Consider the following 16,289-nt stretch of genomic DNA (forward strand, 5'->3'; position numbering starts at 1 on the left):
CATTATACTTTTCAAGAAAGGCATCCAGTCCCCTCTTAAATTTTAGTAATGAATCACTCATTACAACATCATACGGCAGAGAGTTCCATAGTCTCACTGCTCTTACAGTAAAGAACCCGCGTCTGTTATTATGCTTAAACCTTCTTTCCTCCAGACGTAGAGGATGTCCCCTTGTCCCTGTCTCAGGTCTATGATTAAAAAGATCATCAAAAAGGTCTTTGTACTGTCCCCTCATATATTTATACATTAAAATAAGATCACCCCTTAGCCTTAGTTTTTCCAAACTAAATAGCCCCAAGTGTAATAACCTATCTTGGTATTGCAGACCCCCAGTCCTCTAATAACCTTGGTCGCTCTTCTCTGCACCCGCTCCAGTTCAGCTATGTCTTTCTTATACACCGGAGACCAAAACTGTGCACAGTATTCTAAGTGTGGTCGAACTAGTGACTTGTATAGAGGTAAAATTATGTTCTCCTCATGAGCATCTATGCCTCTTTTAATGCATCCCATTATTTTATTTGCCCTTTTAGCAGCTGCCTGACACTGGCCACTAAATGTGAGTTTGTCATCCACCCATACACACCCAGGTCTTTTTCATTGACGGTTTTGCCCAGAGTTTTAGAATCTATCTGATCCAATACTGGAGGTACCAGAGGTACTGAGGTAAGAAAAGGCTGCTCACACTGCTGTCCACCATGTCAATTTGATCTAATACTGGAGACACCAGAGGTGCTGAGGTAAGAAGAGGCTGCTCACACTGCTGTCCACCCTGTCTAACTGATCTAATACTGGAGATACCAGAGGTGCTGAGGTAAGAAGAGGCCTCTCATACTGCAGATTACCCTGCCTATCTGATCTAACACTGGTGATACCATTGGTGCTAAGGTTAGGGTACTGTCACACATTGGCACTTTGATCGCTACGACGGTACGATCCGTAACGTTCCAGCGATATCCATACGATATCGCTGTGTCTGACACGCAGCAGCGATCAGGGATCCTGCTGAGAATCGTACGTCGTAGCAGATCGTTTGGAACTTTCTTTCGTCGCTGGATCTCCCGCTGTCATCGCTGGATCGTTGTGTGTGACAGCGATCCAACGATGCGTTCGCTTGTAACCAGGGTAAACATCGGGTTACTAAGCGCAGGGCCGCGCTTAGTAACCCGATGTTTACCGTGGTTACCAGCGTAAACGTAAAAAAAACCAAACAGTACATACTTACATTCCGGTGTCTGTCCCCCGGCGTTCTGCTTCTCTGCACTGTGAGCGCCGGCCGGCCGGAAAGCGAGCACAGCGGTGACGTCACCGCTGTGCTTTCCAGCTGGCACAGACACAGTGGAGAGAAGCAGAACGCCGGGGGACAGACACCGGAATGTAAGTATGTACTGTTTGTTTTTTTTTACTTTTACGCTGGTAACCACGGTAAACATCGGGTTACTAAGCGCGGCCCTGCGCTTAGTAACCCGATGTTTACTCTGGTTACCCGGGGACTTCGGCATCGTTGGTCGCTGGAGAGCTGACTGTGTGACAGCTCCCCAGCGACCACACAACGACTTACCAACGATCACGGCCAGGTCGTATCGCTGGTCGTGATCGTTGGTAAATCGTTTAGTGTGACAGTACCCTAAGAAGAGGCTGCTCACACTGCTGTCCACCCTGTCTATTTGATCTAATACTGGGGATACCAGGGGTGCTGAGGTAAGAAGAGGCCTCTCATACTGCTGTCCACCATGTCTATCTGATCTAATACTGGGGATACCAGGGGTGCTGAGGTAAGAAGAGGCTTCTCACACTGCTGTCCAGCCTGACTTTCCAACAAGAAAGCAGTTTTAACCAACTACAGTGTTTAGAACCTTAGACAAAACAAATGTGATTTGCCAATTAAAAGGCATTTAAGAATTGATTAATTGATAATACTTTATTATTTTTACTTTTTATTCTCGATAAACCCATTTAAAAAAATAAATCAATTCGTAGTCAGAAATGCATGGCACAGTAATTTAGAGCCATGTTTACATGTCAGGGTGAAATCCAAAGCTGGCCTAATTATTTCTACTGTAGATTTGCATGAAAATGTTCTGATGCATGTGAACTAAATTGCAGAGACCCTATTAGCTTTCATGCAATGCAGATTTCACAAATTTTGGCCAAAAATTAAAATCACTGTGAAATAAATGCTATTTGAACATACTCTATGTGACTGCAGACTACTGAATACTCACGGTGCGTGCACCACACGCTGTCAGGATTCTCTGGAGCCGAGAGTGGGTGGTAACGTGCTAACTAGATGTGCGCGGCCTCACTCAAGTCACTTGCATTGAATGAGGCCGTGAATATCTAGCCGGAATTGTGTAAATCGCATACTTGCGGTCACACGCACTCGCCACCATCACCGGAGAATCCTGACAGTGTGTGGTGCACACAATGTGAAGATTAGTCCGTTGTCACATAGAGTGACAGCAGACTTTCATCCCAAATCTGGACAAGCTCTTTAAAGCCGTTAGTCCCAAGATAGGAAGTTATCCAGTGTTCCAAAGAAAAGTGCTTTGGAACTCAGGAACCAAGCTCTGCATAGCCCAGTCTTGAAAGGAAACTTCAGCTACATTCATTGTCTATGGGTCTTTTGGACAAAGGGGAGCAAGGCACATAGTAAATGGAGTTCCAGCATGCACATACTCCATTTGAGATGGGGCTCTGAAGAGCTCTGCTCCCAGTTATCAGAGCTCCGTTCTTGGAATTGCAAAAGGATCTAACGGTTGGACCTCCATCAATAAAGAAGATATCCCCTATCCTATCGATAGAGAATAATTTACTAGCTTGAGATTAACCCTTTAAAGGACATGATGGACTAGAATGTACTATAAGGGACAGCACTGTATACAGTCAGGCCCGCTCTCCTATTAAGCAAAATATATTGTGCCATTTTGACTAATAGGATTTCATGAAAAATACTCCAGTCTCAGAATTCATGAGGCCAGAATATTCTTAAGGAGAGTGCTCCCCCTGTGTCAATCTCACAGTGATTGACAGGCTGTGGTGAATGCACATATGGGAGAGGGGAGGAATGGAGAGACTCATAAACTGAGTGTCTGATCGATCCTACTAGCCACCGTTCTCTACGCAGAGGATAAACGCATCATAACAGAGGCCAGAGATGGATGTGCTCAGTAGCGTCCGCTATATCACTCCTCTGTCACCTACATCCTGTATACACATATTACACCGCTCATCTGCACCCATCACTAACCATAGACGTATCACCACCACCTGGAAATAGACTTTCTATAAACATCAGATCAGCTCACCGTGGATAACAAGCGTATAGTTATAGCAGACAGGAAGGGGAAAGAGATCGAGGAGGAGAACAGGAACAGACTGAGGTCTGACCACTAATGATTACCTATAGACACGGCCAGACCGACACACACACCATGCCTACCCTAGGGAGGACTAGCCTCAGGGTACAGAGACATCCAGCATCTGTACACACCGTCAGTATATACCGTGTATAACACTCTGTACATTGTCATTATACAGAGATCAGCACACCCCTGACGGCGCTCCGGTCACGTCTCTCCTCCACTCCTCACAAGTTTAGTCTTCACTCTCTCTCGCCATACTCCCCCCCCCCAACAGTCGGGATGTGCCCGATTCTGGCACCGTCGGTTATCTGGCAGCAGCGGATAATTAAAAAGAAAAAATTATTATGAAAAAAAAAAAAGAAAGAAAAAAACCCACAGTAGATATGCACATGGCAACGAGCTTGTCGTCAGCCAATAGGGTGTCAGCGGTGGCTGGACGGCGTTTCGGAGGCTGGCTATGCCTCGGTATATTTAGAAGGCCTGACTCACAGCTTGTTTACAGTACAGATCTCCAGATGGACTCGTGGAAAGCACAATCCACTGCAGGGAAAATACACAGATATAATACTGCTTTTTAACATCTCGAGAAGAGGGCTGCGTTAACCCCTTCCTACGCTCTCCCGCTAACGCAACCATTGTAATAGTGCAAAAACTGCACGATAAATTGGGGCAAAGTGTTAAACGCCTGCACAGACCCAGTTCACGAAAACTAAATCCCATGTAGGGGTATCGGTGACGGAAGTGGCACCAATAGCTGTCCCAGGCTCCTCAGATCAGCCATAGTCTAGGGATAAAAAATTACCACCCCTACAAGACCACTAAAAAAAAAAAAACCTCTCTCGAAATCCAGGAACTCAGATGCCTGAAATCAGAGTGGTAACAGAAATGGACGGGTGAGGCTTCTTCCATGGAAATTCTTGGCATGGCGGAGGGCTGCAATCTGTTCTCGGAGAGGAGTAGGACATAGCAGCTTGTGGTAACGTTATAATGTATGGATCATGGCGACATCTCAACGCAAAAAAAACGCAAATTTACATCTGTTAACGCCAAGGAGCTCTGTTACCAAAAGTGTAAGACCTCGGGGGATTGAGTAGACGACCGACTCAGCCCTGTCTGGAAGCTGGAAACTAGATACCCAATGCGCCCTTCTGCTAAACTGCTGAGATGACCATACAAAACAGACAAAAGTTGGCCGAATTGCCCGTTTTCTGCGGGGCTGGGTAACTCTCCCAACATTCACCATCAGCCAAACCCACAGAGGTCATAGGGCTCCGAACAACCATTTAACGGGGAAGATTTACTAAGACAGGTGTTTTATATGCCAGTCAGGAAACAAAAAAAGAACTGAAATAAAATACACCAATTTAATTTAAAAAGGCGTAGATCCCTTAAAACATTTGGAAAATTTTGGCCTGTCCTTAAATCAGAAAATGAAATCTACACCTCCTATGGGAAGGTTCACAACTGGGATAAATTTTATCACATTTTCTGGCATAAAGCTTCACAAATCTGTCTATAAAAGTTGTCGTCAAGCCCTAGTACGCCACAACCATGTTTTATTATTATACACTTTTGCTGAGTGCGGTGCCAAAATTGGAACATTTGCACAACGTGCTACCTTTAGGTGCTCATAAACTGAAGAAATAATGGTTGGCCAATGTGTATAATGGGACAAAGGATCTTACCACTGATGAAGATGTCAGAGATAGGCCACGTTCACATGTTCAGTATTTTACATCAGTATTTGTAAGCCAAAATCAGGAGTGGTTGAAAAATGTAAAAGTGCTGAAGTTTTTCTACTATACTTTTCCTCTGATTGTTGCTCTCCTGGTTTTGGCTTACAAATACTGAGGCAAAATACTGACCAAATACTGAACGTGGCCTAAAGAACTAATCGGGTATATTGGCTTTCAGCATGCCCAATTTCTTAGATCTCAGGGGAAATAAACCACCATCAGAGATGTCTGGCAGCCCTTTTTCTGCTTCTCATTAGGAATAATTTCATGCTCAGCCAAAAGGCATCTATGTAAAGTGTATGAGCACCCTTACAGTGTAGTCAGACGGGGTATAAATTGGGCCGATATCAGACAACTGTGCTCGGAATGGCCGCACCTCTCCAGACCCGAGCGTGACAGCTGCATGGAAATATACAGTGCCTACAAGTAGTATTCAACCCCCTGCAGATTTAGCAGGTTTACACATTTGGAATTAACTTGGCATTGTGACATTTGGACTGTAGATCAGCCTGGAAGTGTGAAATGCACTGCAGCAAAAAAGAATGTTATTTCTTTGTTTGTTTGTTTTTTAAATTGTGAAAAGTTTTTTCAGAGGGTCATTTATTATTCAACCCCTCAACCACCCAGAATTCTGTTTGGTTCCCCTAAAGTATTAAGAAGTAGTTCAGGCACAAAGAACAATGAGCTTCACATGTTTGGATTAATTATCTCTTTTTCCAGCCTTTTCTGACTATTTAAGACCCTCCCCAAACTTGTGAACAGCACTCAAACATGGTCAACATGGGAAAGACAAAGGAGCATTCCAAGGCCATCAGAGACAAGATCGTGGAGGGTCACAAGGCTGGCAAGGGGTAAAAAACCCTTTCCAAGGAGTTGGGCCTACCTGTCTCCACTGTTGGGAGCATCATCCGGAAGTGGAAGGCTTATGGAACTACTGTTAGCCTTCCACGGCCTGGACAGCCTTTGAAAGTTTCCTCCCGTGCCGAGGCCAGGCTTGTCCGAAGAGTCAAGGCTAACCCAAGGACAACAAGGAAGGAGCTCCGGGAAGATCTCATGGCAGTGGGGACATTGGTTTCAGTCAATACCATAAGTAACGTACTCCACCGCAATGGTCTCCGTTCCAGACGAGCCCGTAAGGTACCTTTACTTTCAAAGCGTCATGTCAAGGCTCGTCTACAGTTTGCTCATGATCACTTGGAGGACTCTGAGACTGACTGGTTCAAGGTTCTCTGGTCTGATGAGACCAAGATCGAGATCTTTGGTGCCAACCACACACGTGACGTTTGGAGACTGGATGGCACTGCATACGACCCCAAGAATACCATCCCTACAGTCAAGCACGGTTGTGGCAGCATCATGCTGTGGGGCTGTTTCTCAGCCAAGGGGCCTGGCCGTCTGGTCCGCATCCATGGGAAGATGGATAGCACGGCCTACCTGGAGATTTTGGCCAAGAACCTCCGCTCCTCCATCAAGGATCTTAAGATGGGTCGTCATTTCATCTTCCAACAAGACAACGACCCAAAGCACACAGCCAAGAAAACCAAGGCCTGGTTCAAGAGGCAAAAAATCAAGGTGTTGCAGTGGCCTAGTCAGTCTCCTGACCTTAACCCAATTGAAAACTTGTGGAAGGAGCTCAAGATTAAAGTACACATGAGACACCCAAAGAACCTAGATAACTTTGAGAAGATCTGCATGGAGGAGTGGGCCAAGATAACTCCAGAGACCTGTGCCGGCCTGATCAGGTCTTATAAAAGACGATTATTAGCTGTAATTGCAAACAAAGGTTATTCCACAAAATATTAAACCTAGGGGTTGAATAATAATTGACCCACACTTTTATGTTTAAAATTTATAAAAATTTAACTGAGCAACAAAACTTTTTGGTTTGTAAGATTTATGCATCTGTTAATAAATCCTGCTCTTGTTTGAAGTTTGAAGGCTCTAACTTATTTGGATCTTATTAAACCTGCTAAATCTGCAGGGGGTTGAATACTACTTGTAGGCACTGTATATATATATATATATATATATATATATATATATATATATATATATCGGTCACGCTGACATCAGGAAAGCCATTGGACCGTCTGTACCGATCCGATCTCAGTCCAATTTATACGGCCATCTGACCAGTGCTGTGGAGTCGGTAAGCCAAACCGCTGACTTCTCAATTTCCATGACACCGACTCCACGACTCTGACTCCTTAGCCCTGCATCTGATTGTGCCTTTACACAGACTCTCACTCTTCCCATGAATACATCAAGAACAGAAGGATTGAGCAAATTGGATTTAAACCAATGTGCACCAAGCTGGATGTATCCAATTTATAGAATCTGATGAAGGAAGCAAAGCACCATCATATACAGAGGTCCCGTATGACCCACAGAATGCTTTGGGCTCTGTGCTATGGATCAGTGTCATACAGTAGTCTGCACGAGACCTTATTTTACGGCCCTGTCTTGGCAATCATCTGATCACTTAGGCTACTTTCACATATAAGGTTTTTGCAGTCAGGCACAATCCGGCGAGTTTTGAAAAAACGGATCCATTTTTTCCGCCGGATCCTTTTTTTTCTCATAGAGTTGTATTAGCACCAGATTGCGCCTGATGGCGTCACGTTTCATCCGTTTTTTGCCGGATCCGTCAAACAAGCTGTTTCCGGCGGACAGAGAAGACGCACAAAGGAACGCTTTTTCTGTCCGGCAAAAAAACGCCCAGCGACTGATCCAACGCAAAACGGATGAAACTGAAATGTGAAAGGATGAATCCGGTTTTTCATGCATTCTCCACACAAATTCATTCTCTCTCTCGAGCAGGAAGTCGTATCTCCCCAGGTTCCTTCATATAAGAAAAAAAATTAAAAATCGGTTTCGTTGCATAATTTTTTCACAATTTGCAACAGATCCGATTTTTTTTTTTTAAATTTGCTGGATCCTGCCTAACCGCAAAAAACTGAAAGTAGCCTTAAAAAGAGCAATCTTGGCTAGTTAGAGGGTGGCAACTCCCAAAATGAGGGAACCACATCCAAGACATCCATATGCCCTGATAACGTATATGGACAAGAGGTCGTCTTCTTGAAAAAAAAAAAAGCCTTTAAAACAATAACCCATCAGGTCACTTTCGCACTAAAGACTGTCACTGTGCCATAAAAACTTACCTGACAGTCTATCCATTCGAGCCCCGTTCTATTTTCACCATTACACACATTAGCTAAACTTTATTAGGCCGTGTATATGGGCGTTTATGGGCACCAAAAGGGCGCAAATTGTGTAAAATGTTCGGAAAAAGTACCAATTTTGGCCCCATGCTCAGCAAAAGTATATAGTAAAAAAAATAGTTGTGTTGTACCAGGACAGGGCATGGACAACACATTTTAGACATATTTAAAGCTTTATGCCAGAAAATGTCAAGTTTGGGCCTAGATCAGCACTTGCTCATAGGAGGCGTAGAGTTCATTTTTCAACTTTAGGTCAGTCCAAAATCTTTTGAAAGTATTAAGACAAATAAGACTTGTAAATTAAATTTGGCACATTTTACTCAATTTTAGTTTTCTTTTCAGTCTGGCATATAAAACAGCTGTCTTCGTAAATCTTCCCCAATAAATGGTGGTTCCGGGCCCTATGAGCTCAATGGGCTTGGCTGATGGTAGAGGCATTTGTTTGTTTTTTAAGATTCAGCAAAAGTGACCAAGGTAATTATTATTATTATTATTATTATTATTTATTTATATAGCACCATGGTGCTGCACATGAGACTCTGGGTTACATCAAAATACAATAATAATAATTATTAGTAAAATGCTGTACGATAATGCACTGAAGAGTCAAGTGGGCGTCCTGATTTGTGCAAGAATCACACTGTCCGATGCCAACCCAGGCCCCTCCAATCTTAACTGACACCCCTCCCAGCCCCAGCAATCACCAACAGGCTCATCGAAATCTTTGCCATGTGCTCTCCTAGGGGTAGTGTACCCAGGTATGGGGATTTTTTTTTATATATATTATTTTCTATCTTTTGCTGCATTGGAAAAATGTGGCACGTTCAAAAGAGTGTCGGGTCATCCATTATGGCATGGTGGCAATATAAGGCAGTCAAATTTAACCAACAAGTCCTCTATAAAAGGTATGTTCACTGATTTATGGAAAACTAGCAAAAAGCTGGTTAAAATAATAATAAAAAAAAACCAAAAACCAAGAACAATTCTTTGCTGACCCAGTGCAGCCTCTTCAGTAGTCATACATCATTGATGTGACCACTGCAACCAATCACTGGGCTCTGCTGGTTACGTCGTATATAACAGGACTGTGGAGTCGGAGTCGTGGAACCGGAGCCCATTTTGGTGGAGTCGTGTCATGGAAATTGAGGAGTCGGAGGTTTGGCTTACCGACTCCACAGCCCTGGTATATAAGAATATCACTACTGTTCTTTAATTAACCTATTCCCTGCTCTTTCCCACCTTTTTGAAAAATCTTTAAAAAAAAAAACTTTTTACAAAAGGTAAAAGAATCGTGGCTGGATTGCACTAACATTTTCTTGTTTCTTCAAGAGTGTTTGTACCGCCACATATCCCTGTGAAAAAGTACCCAGCCCTCATTCCGTCCAAGGTGCCGCTGCCATAATGCGGATGATCCGGTATGGGTGAATGCAGAACTAGGTGAATCAGAGCTCGGAGATGAACGAGGGAGGAGGGGACTTCGTATGGATGCTGTTTGCGGAACATATTTGGCTACATAAGATATTTTTCTCTAGGAGCTGGAGGGTGGCCAAAAATACCCAAGAATGGGCTGTGCAGAGCGTTCTGCGCTGTCAAAGCTGTGTATCTCTTGTGCTGCCAGAAAACGCACATCTCCAGGCATGTAAAAATGCCCTGATTATTAAAACTATCAGTTCTTAAAGGGAATGTTCTATGACAATCCCTTTTTTAAATTTACCGTAACTTTTGGGACAATCACTCTGGAGTAAGACAAAGAGCTCGGTGTCCCTATTTTTGGTTTGGATAAGCATGCGCTGCCCCTATCAGAAGAACAGGGGGCAGAAGAAATAGCATTTACCAAAAAAAAAGTATCCTTTGGGCTACATTGTCCCAAAGTATGTAAAACAAGTTCTATTGGTGCACATTGCAGAGGTATTTTTTATTGTTTGTTTTTTAAAAACTGTATGGAATAGCAAAAATCGACTATTTAATACTGAAGCATCCAGGAGCCTTTTTTCTATCTTCTACCAAACAGGACCCAGGGGGTGACACTTGCCTCCCTCTGTGCCTGTATGATGGAAAACATGGGCGATAAACTGTACATGAAGGAGGGAGAGAGAGAGAAAAACAAAACTTACTCTGTTGGAAGAATTTAACATGATATGAACTGAGCCTTAGCAAAATGTCACAAAAAGCTCAGACTCCCTCAAAGAATTAGGGAAGGTTCACACGATGGCGTCGCTTCTCGTTGGCATTATTATGAATGCAATTCCTGTTTAGCCACAAAACCGTGAAGCAATTAGTTTGATAACTGCACCAATTGTATTAACATAGAATGCCGGCTAGCTACAAAGTTCCCGTCCGCATCATGGCAGCTTCACGTGGCCTTACCCTAGTAGACCCAATCCTGTGGAGAGGTTTGTTTCATTCTGAACCACTGAATCAGATGCGAGGCCTGAACTGACTGGCAATTAATTCATGTAGCAGATGGACACATACATAGCTGGGTAAAAACCACACATTATAACAATTATACCAAGCAGTTTTGCTCCCTGCCCTTGATGCGTTTAATGCTTTAAAGCCTGTGTACTTCCATCGGATGCCAAATAGGCTGAGCGTAAAATCCAAACTATCTCCGTAGGTGTAAGACTCACAGACCACCCTAGCTGTGCCGACATCAGAGGTCCAATACTATCTCAACTACCTTCCGTCCTGGGCCGGCTTTGCCTACCGGAGAAGCAAGAGCGATGGGGCCGAGTTCTGGGGAAGCGCTAGTCTGCCAACTGGAAATGGATAGGTTCATATTACTCCATGGGTGGCAAACCTTAAAAGCTTTTGTGCTATAGTGGTAAAATGATCATTGGGAAAATTGGAGGGGGATGTAGAGAGCGTACTTTAATCTTCCCCCTGTCGCTCCTAAGGTATCTACTGGATAGTTGTTCTAGTGTTTTATACATGTTAATTTGGACAGAAATCAAAGATGCATTGGAAAAAGACCCTTAACCATCTACAAGTCCAAATAGACATTAAAGGGAACCTGTCACCCCCAAAATCGAAGGTGAGCTAAGCCCACCGGCATCAGGGGCTTATCTACCGCATTCTGGAATGCTGTAGATAAGCCCCCCCATGTATCCTAAAAGATGAGAAAAAGAAGTTAGATTATACTCACCCAGGGGTGGTCCCGGTGCTGGTCCGGTCCGGGGCCTCCCATCTTCTTACGATGACGTCCTCTTCTTGTCTTCATGCTGCGGCTCCGGCGCAGGTGTACTGTCTGCCCTGTTGAGGGCAGAGCAAAGTACTGCAGTGCGCAGGTGCTGGGCCTCTCTGACCTTTCCCTGCGCACTGCAGTACTTTGTTCTGCCCTCAACAGGGCAGACAAAGTACGCCTGCGCCGGAGCATGAAGACAAGAAGAGGACGTCATGGTAAGAAGATAGGAGGCTCCGGACCGGACAAGCACCAGGACCACCCCTGGGTGAGTATAATTTAACCTCTTGTTCTCATCTTTTAGGATACATGGGGGGCATTCCAGAATGCTGTAGATAAGCCCCTGATGCTGGTGGGCTTAGCTCAACTTCAATTTTGGGGGTGAGAGGTTCCCTTTAATTTTCACAAAAACTGACCGATAGTCTCATCATCTCATTATTTCTCCTCTAATGATACACTTAGTCTATATGTTGGTAACTTCCCGTCTGAGTAGCTGCAACAGCAACTCACACTCTGAGGGATTTCCAGGAGTTCACCTCCTTCCTGCTCCATGACGTACTATTACATAAGGGTGCAGGTGTATGAAGTTGGTCCAGGAGCAGAGACGACTCCACACAGGGCAGGTGCGTTACACAGCCAGCACCTACAGTACTAACAGCAGCAACATGAAGTAGTGCCAATCACTGCTGTTTAATCAATTTAATGCCACTGTCAAGCTCTGCCAGCAACAATGGATTTGTGCCATTTCGGCAACATGTCCGTTTGGGCCTCCTTACTACATGACTGAATGATTGGTGGTTCAATTGCCCTATGGGGACTAAAAAGATTAAAGAAGTTGTCAACTACTTGGACAACTTCTTGTCATACCCCTCGCTTGGCCCCAATAAAACCAAATATACTCACCTCCCGTGCCGGCGCCGTTCCCATGGTGTCGGCACTCGCTCTCCCCAGGGCTCTCTTGTTGTGTCATGTGACACCGGCGTCCAATCAGCGCTGGTGTCACTGTCTCCGCCTTTGGACAAATCAAACATGAAGAGGAAGTCCGGGATCAGCAAATCATGATCGATTTATCTGAAGGCGGTGTCCGTGATGCCCGCACCGATTGGGCGCCAGGGTCACAACACAGCACGAGAGCTCCGGACAAAGAGACTGCTGACGGGTGTTGGACCCAATGAAGCGCCATTGTGCGCTAAATGGACATCGCCCATTTTTGTACCTGCATTCATGTTTTAAAGGCTTAGTGAACAAAGAAAAACTTTTATGGCATCGCGAGTGACGCCAATTTTTCCTGTGTGTTGCTTTGAAAATTAAATTAGTCTAGATCACATCGTCCATATTAAAGGCATCATTTTAAGTGTGAACTGTCCATGTGAGGCCTCATGATGTCCACCACACTACCCGGATCATAGGGATCACAAGTTGAATGTGGGATACCAAAAGTAACCATCTAGTTTCAAATGATGATAATCATTTTTCTATATTGATACCCTCTTATATGTAAGACAGTAGCAATTTTAGGGATTTTCTCATGAACGTTGCACAATTTTGGCCTCCGCAGTAAATAAAAAAAAAAAAAGGACATGAATATGGGTACAGATAACAGTGACCTTGGTTATTAAGGGAATGGGTGACCTGCAGACACCAAGAAAGGTTATCAAACCTAGGGTTATTCAGTTTGCAAAACGAAGGCTTAGGGGCAAGCTTCTTACAATGTACAAATATGAAGGGACAGTATAGAGTCTATACAGTGATGATCTTTTGACACTTAGGCCTGTGACAGTGACAAGAAGGCATCATCTAAATCTATAGAAATGGAGGCTTAACAGTAATCAAAGATGGCAATTCTTTATTGAAAGAGCAGTGACGCTATGGAACTCTCTGCCACATGATATTGTAATGATGGATTCACTACAAAAGTACTATAAGGGCCTTAACCCCTTCCCGACATGCGCTGTACATGTACTGCTCTGCTGGAACTGCGTTCCCGCAAACAGCAGTGCATGTACGGCGGCACGATCGCGCAGCCTCACGCTGAGCGCTGAGGCGATCGAGTGTGGGTGTCAGCTTTGTGTGAGCGCCGACACCCTGCAGCAACGCCCACGATCACCATTCGCACCGATCGCAGGCATTTAACCCCCCTAATGTCGCTGTCAGTAGTGACAGCGACACAGAGGAGCATCGCACAGGGAATGACCTTCCATCAGGACGACGGTGATGCGATCGTGTTGTCCTGATAGTCTCTATGGAGACCCCAGGGCGCAAGATGGCCGCGGGGTCCTACAGGGAAGATGGCTTCTGAGCTCCTGCTGAGAGCAGGACCTGAGACACCTCCTTCCAGATGCTGATGTGATACTATGCAGTGTAGAAGCATTGCAGAGCATGAGATCAGCGATCTGACACTACACAGTGATGTCCCAGGATGGGACAATGTAAAAAAATATATGTATTAAAAAGTGTAAAAAATATATATATATTTTTTTTAAATGCCCAAATACAGAAAAAAAAGGAAACAAATATTTTTCCAATAAATACATTTATGTAAATAAAAAAAAATAAACAATAAAAGTACACACATTTGGTATCGTCGTGTCCGTAACGACCCACTCTATAAAACTGTCCCACTAGTTAACCTTTTCAGTGAACACCGGAAAGAAGAAAAAAAAAAAAAAAAAAACGAGGCAAAAAACAAATAAAAAGTGAAATAAAATGCGATCAAAAAGAAAGATGAATGTAAAAAAACGGTACCGCTGAAAACGTCATCTTGTCCTGCAAAAAAACAAGTCGTCATACAGCTCCATCAGCAGAAAAATAAAAAAGTTATAGCTCTCAGAATAAAGTGATTCAAAAATAATTGTTTCTATAAAAGTTGTTATTTTGTAAAAGCGCCAAAACATAAAAAAACTATATAAATTGGGTAGCGCTGTAATCGTACTGACCCGAAGAATAAAGCTGCCTTAGCAATTTTATCTCACATGGAAAGGTTTAAAAAAAAAAAAAAAAAAAACAACTCCAGAATTGCTGGTTTTTGTTCATTGAGTCTCCCAAAAATCAGAACAGAAAGCGATCAAAAAATGTCATGTGAACGAAAATGCTACCAATAAAAACGTCAGCTCGTCCCGCAAAAAAAACAAGACCTCACATGACTATCGGCTGAAATATGGAGAAATTATAGCTTTCGAAATGTGGTGATGAAAAAACTAGTTTTTGCAATAAAAAGCGTCTTTTAGTTTGCGACAGCTGCCAAACATAAAAACCCGATATAAATCTGAGCTTTGCTCTGTGCCTCAAAAGTAGTTTTTGACCACATATGGGGTTATCGTAAACTCAGGAGAAATTGCACAACAAATTTTGGGGTCCATTTTCTCCTGTTACCCTTGTGAAAATACAAAATTTGGAGCTAAAAAAGATTTTTGTGGGAAAAATGTGATTTTTTAAAATATTTTCATGGCTTTTCGTTACAAGCTTCTGTGAAGCACCTGGGGTTTCCAGGTGCACAATATACATCTAGATAAGTTCCCAAAGGGGTCTAGTTTCCAAAATGGGGTCACTTGTGAGGGGTTTCCACTGTGTAGGCACATCAGGGGGTCTCCAAACGTGACATGGCGGCCGCTAATTATGGCAGCAAATTTTACATTCAAAAAGTCAAACAGCGCTCCCTCCTTTCCAAGCCTTGCCGTGCGCCCAAACAGTACATTTCCCTCACACATATCTGATGCCCATCATTCATTCTGATCGATAGAAGTGCGAAAAATTAGTCTCCAAGCGATCTGCTATTGATTAGGTCACCGGTAGTTTAAGGGGTTGTCCACCTTTGGGGACACTTTTTATATTGTTTATATAAGTAAGAGAAAAAAAGTAAAGGGACACTCACCATTTCCTACACACAGTCCTTTACTGCAGTGTACGGGACATGCAGGGGGTGCGGGCAATCAATGGACGGCGGCAGCATCGCGTCTGCTCTGATGCTTCCACGGGTTTATTTGGGGCTAAAAATTATTTTTTGCAATTGGGTTTAATTAAAAGCTTTCCCTATTTCCCTCCTATAGCCTCACATATATATATTGACTGCAGAAGGAGTTAACGGAGAATCCGTCAGTGAACTCACTGTAATGCTCTCTCATCTCTTTCTCATAGCTCCTCCCAGTTGACTTATAACCACTTCATAGCTGAATGTTCAGGAAAACAAAGGGCATCTTGCTTATATGCGACTTATAAAGAGGATCATGGCAGCTGTCAGCTGCATTTCCCAGAGCTGCGACCTGCTGTATCACTGTATCTACTGACAAGTGATAGTCTGGAAACATAATATCATTTTATAAATATTACAATGGGATGTAGGACTACAAGTCCCAGCACCTCCTTCCCACCCGACTGTCATATACGCCGTACAGCTCGCGTGAGACCACACACAAGCACAGTAACAGGCGGCAGACATGTCAGTACTCACCAACTCATCGTTCCTGAGCTTTTCTGCTCTTCTTGTTGTTTTGCTTCTATAACTTCCGGGTTTGTGTCCGTCTCCAGGAAGTGTACATTCCTAGTTACGAACAGAGCGGATATGACGTCGCCAAGGGGCGTGGTTTAGCAGTGCAACACTGTGAGCCGCAACTAATAGTGCGCAACTGCGCATGCGTCAGGCTAAAGGCGGGAACTGTATGTTGAGGAATGCGCAGACCGTAACTAATGGCGCCGTATTTCTAGCGCTCCGGTCTCTTTACCTTGGTTTATTAATCATTATTTCTACCAAATTTACAAAATTATCCAACCAACATTTGAAAAATATATTATT

At 43.7% G+C, this 16,289-nt stretch overlaps 1 protein-coding gene across 1 annotated transcript in view; it reads right to left on the bottom strand.

The window, feature by feature from the left end:
* Positions 1 to 16,034, bottom strand: part of BIN3 (bridging integrator 3) — a 58,903-nt gene extending 42,869 nt beyond the window's left edge. Inside the window, exon 1 of the mRNA XM_077262174.1 lies at positions 15,948 to 16,034. Within this exon, the coding sequence (XP_077118289.1) occupies positions 15,948 to 15,955 (8 nt within the window). The 5' untranslated portion in view covers positions 15,956 to 16,034. The remainder of the gene's footprint in view (positions 1 to 15,947) is intronic.
* Between the last annotated feature and the right edge of the window lie 255 nt (positions 16,035 to 16,289).

The sequence above is a fragment of the Ranitomeya variabilis genome, chromosome 5 (genome assembly GCF_051348905.1).
Source record: "Ranitomeya variabilis isolate aRanVar5 chromosome 5, aRanVar5.hap1, whole genome shotgun sequence".
In the NCBI taxonomy this organism is placed as follows: Eukaryota; Metazoa; Chordata; class Amphibia; order Anura; family Dendrobatidae; genus Ranitomeya; species Ranitomeya variabilis.